The sequence below is a fragment of the Seriola lalandi genome, unplaced genomic scaffold, assembly GCF_002814215.2.
Source record: "Seriola lalandi dorsalis isolate HSWRI2012SDOR001 ecotype SW California unplaced genomic scaffold, Sedor1 jcf7180002054984, whole genome shotgun sequence".
NCBI lineage: Eukaryota > Metazoa > Chordata > Actinopteri > Carangiformes > Carangidae > Seriola > Seriola lalandi.
In genome coordinates, this window is record NW_019525533.1 from 63,224 (window position 1) to 66,205 (window position 2,982).

The window sequence follows — 2,982 nt, forward strand, 5'->3', positions numbered from 1 at the left end:
TCTCTCTCTCTCTCTCTCTCTCTCTCTCTCTCTCTCTCTCTCTCTCTCTCTCTCTCTCTCTCTCTCTCTCTCTCTCTCTCTCTCTCTATCTGAATGTCTCTCTACCGACCTCAGTGTCGTCAGGGTCAAAGCGATGAACTCCCACTGCAGGAGGGGTGATCTCCATGGTGTCAAAATAAAAGCCTGGAAACATCAAACAACCAGTGAGAGGGGGGAGGGAGGAAGGAGGGAGGGAAGAAAACAAGGAAAAACTGGAAGGGAGAAGAAAGGAAGGAGGAGAGGAGGAAAAGAAAAGATGTGTGGAGGAAGGGAAGGAAGGAAAATAACAAAGGAAGAAGCAGAGGCAGGAAAGAAAAGAATAAAAAGAAAGTAAGGAAAATAATGAAGACATAAGGAGAGGAAAGGAAAGAGTGAGTGAAAGGAAAGGAAGCTTCACCTATGTTTCCTTTGTTTCCGAGCGGTGTGTCCCTCAACGCAGCAGAAAAAACTTCCCATGATCCTCCAGCACACTCGTCCCGGACGCGCTCCCTCGTTAGAGACCCGTTCTTGAAGCTGAGGACGACAAACTCGTCACACATCAGTGTTTTATCACCTCATAGATATGATGTCATGATATTACATGTAGAGCAGCAACACAGTGTGTGAGTGTGTGAGTGTGTGTGTGTGTGTGTGTGTGTGTGTGTGTTGTACCACAGCAGAGCCATGTACACCTGCCAGTCCACAGGGTTACAGAAGATGTGACCCTCCAGAGCAGGACGAGGCTCCTGGATCCACAGAAACACCGTGTCACTGGTCCCTAGACTCACCTGGAGACACACACACACACACACACACACACACACACACACACACACACACACACACACACACACACACACAGAGCAGGTAACATCATCCTGCAGCAGACAGCACCACCCTGTGTTCATCTGTCAGAACTACAGGAACTGTTTTAAATCTGAGTGAATGAAACAACGACATGAGGGGGAAACATCTGGAATCAGAAACAGCTGTCTGTATTTTTCTCAGCTTGGGAAATAAAAATTAATTTAACGTTTGACTAATTGTTTCCTCTTCATATTAATCTTGTGTATTTCACCTGGGTTGTCTCCAGTGAAGGTCACCACCCGGCAGCTCTCACTGAAACCATGTGCAGCCACAAAGACGGAGGAGACGGGACCCTGCAGGACAGGAAGCAGGACAGGAAGCAGCACTGAGACGCCCCAGTCCACAGGCCAAACCACACCAGAGTGGACCAGAGTGGACCAGTCTTACCAGTACAGATGTGGAGGGCAGCGGCGCTCCCAGCAGTCGGTCCAAACGTGGAGCCGTGGCCTCCAGGCAGATCTCAGACCAGGTTCTGGTCCTGATGTCCAGAAGATTCATCCCTGAACCTGAACAACCAATCAGTCGATCAGTTCATCAATCAACTGATCAATAAGATTGTAACTCAGTCATTTACTTTGTCACTGACTCTGTCCATGTGACACTTCCTGTCAGGAACCAATCAGAGGTTCAGGATTCTGAACAATCACTTCCTGTTCCTGTCTGATTGATCATCATTATTCTGCTTCTCTTCTTCTCTGGATTCATTTTTGTCGTCATGGTAATAATAAAACTGATAATAATCAAAACAATCACTGATTCAAATATGAATCATTAATAAATGATGATTTAAAAAGTAACTGATGAGTGACGGACCTCACATAGAAACATGAATGAATGTGAATTAATCACATACAGTTTATATGTAGAGATAAAATTAAAGAGTCATGTGACGGTGCTTCAGAAAAAGACAAAGCAAAAGATGAGAAGTGGAAAGTTTTCAGAAATGTGTTTTAAATTTCTGATTTCCTTTTTTTAATTTAATTTTCTAGTTTAAAGTTATTTATAATATTTTATGTCGTAATATTTTTACAGTGACACTGATTTTAACTCCATTCGATCAGATATGTTCATTTAGTTTAGTTTGTAGAACAGGAACATGAAAATGAAAATGAATGAATGAATGAATGAATGAATGAATGAATGAATGAATGAATGAAGTGTGGTCGGTGCCGTACCGTCACTGTAGTCAATGGCGGCGTAATCACCGAGGAAGAGAGAGGCTGCAAAACTACTGACCAATGAGATCCTCTGAAACCACACACACACACACACACACACACGCTCAGTTCACACTAAGGTGACCCACAGAGGTCACAGGCCTCAGGTCAAAGGTCACAGTGATGCTCTGGCGGCTGACCTCAGTGTCCTGGTACTGGTCCGCTCGGCTCTGTCGCAGCTTGGCGATCTGGTTTCCTGTGAAGCGCTGCAGGTGAACACAGACAGTTCTGTTTTTGTGTAAGATTAAAGGGACGTTGACGATGATCAGTGTGAGTCTGGACGAATGATTTATTATTGATCTCTGGATTCTGTTTCACTCAGAATAATATATTTAATATATAATAATAATAATAACTGTGTGTAAACATCAGCAGAAGACGACAAGAAGAGACAGACAGAAAAAAAGACAGAGACAGAGACAGACACAGAGACAGACACAGACAGACAGAGAGAGAGACAGACAGAGAGACAGACAGAGACAGACAGAGACAGACAGACAGAGACAGAGAGACAGAGAGAAAGACAGACAGACAGACAGACTGACAGAGACAGAGAGACAGAGAGACAGACAGAAAGACAGACAGAGACAGACAGACAGACAGAGACAGACAGACAGAGACAGACAGAGACAGACAGACAGACAGACAGACAGACAGACAGAGACAGACAGACAGACAGACAGACAGACCTCGTAGGCTCTGGACCCGGTGACCTCTGCCAGTCTCAGAGCTCCTCCTGCTGCTGCCTGCAGCTCCTCACACTGCTGTCTGCTGCTGGAGTCCATCCACACAGGACTGTCCAACACCGAGAAACTGTCCTGTTGACACACCAGTGGACATGAATACACACACACACACACACACACACACACACTCTTAC

The 2,982-nt window shown here is 45.1% G+C and overlaps 1 protein-coding gene across 1 annotated transcript in view; it reads right to left on the minus strand.

Moving 5' to 3' along the window:
• xylb (xylulokinase homolog (H. influenzae)) overlaps positions 1 to 2,982 on the minus strand; it is a 15,913-nt gene that overhangs the window by 10,285 nt on the left and 2,646 nt on the right. The window contains 8 exon segments of the mRNA XM_087171328.1: positions 76 to 183; positions 437 to 552; positions 691 to 806; positions 1,059 to 1,178; positions 1,273 to 1,391; positions 2,061 to 2,133; positions 2,243 to 2,308; positions 2,792 to 2,920. Coding sequence (XP_087027454.1) covers positions 76 to 183; positions 437 to 552; positions 691 to 806; positions 1,059 to 1,178; positions 1,273 to 1,391; positions 2,061 to 2,133; positions 2,243 to 2,308; positions 2,792 to 2,920 — 847 coding nt within the window.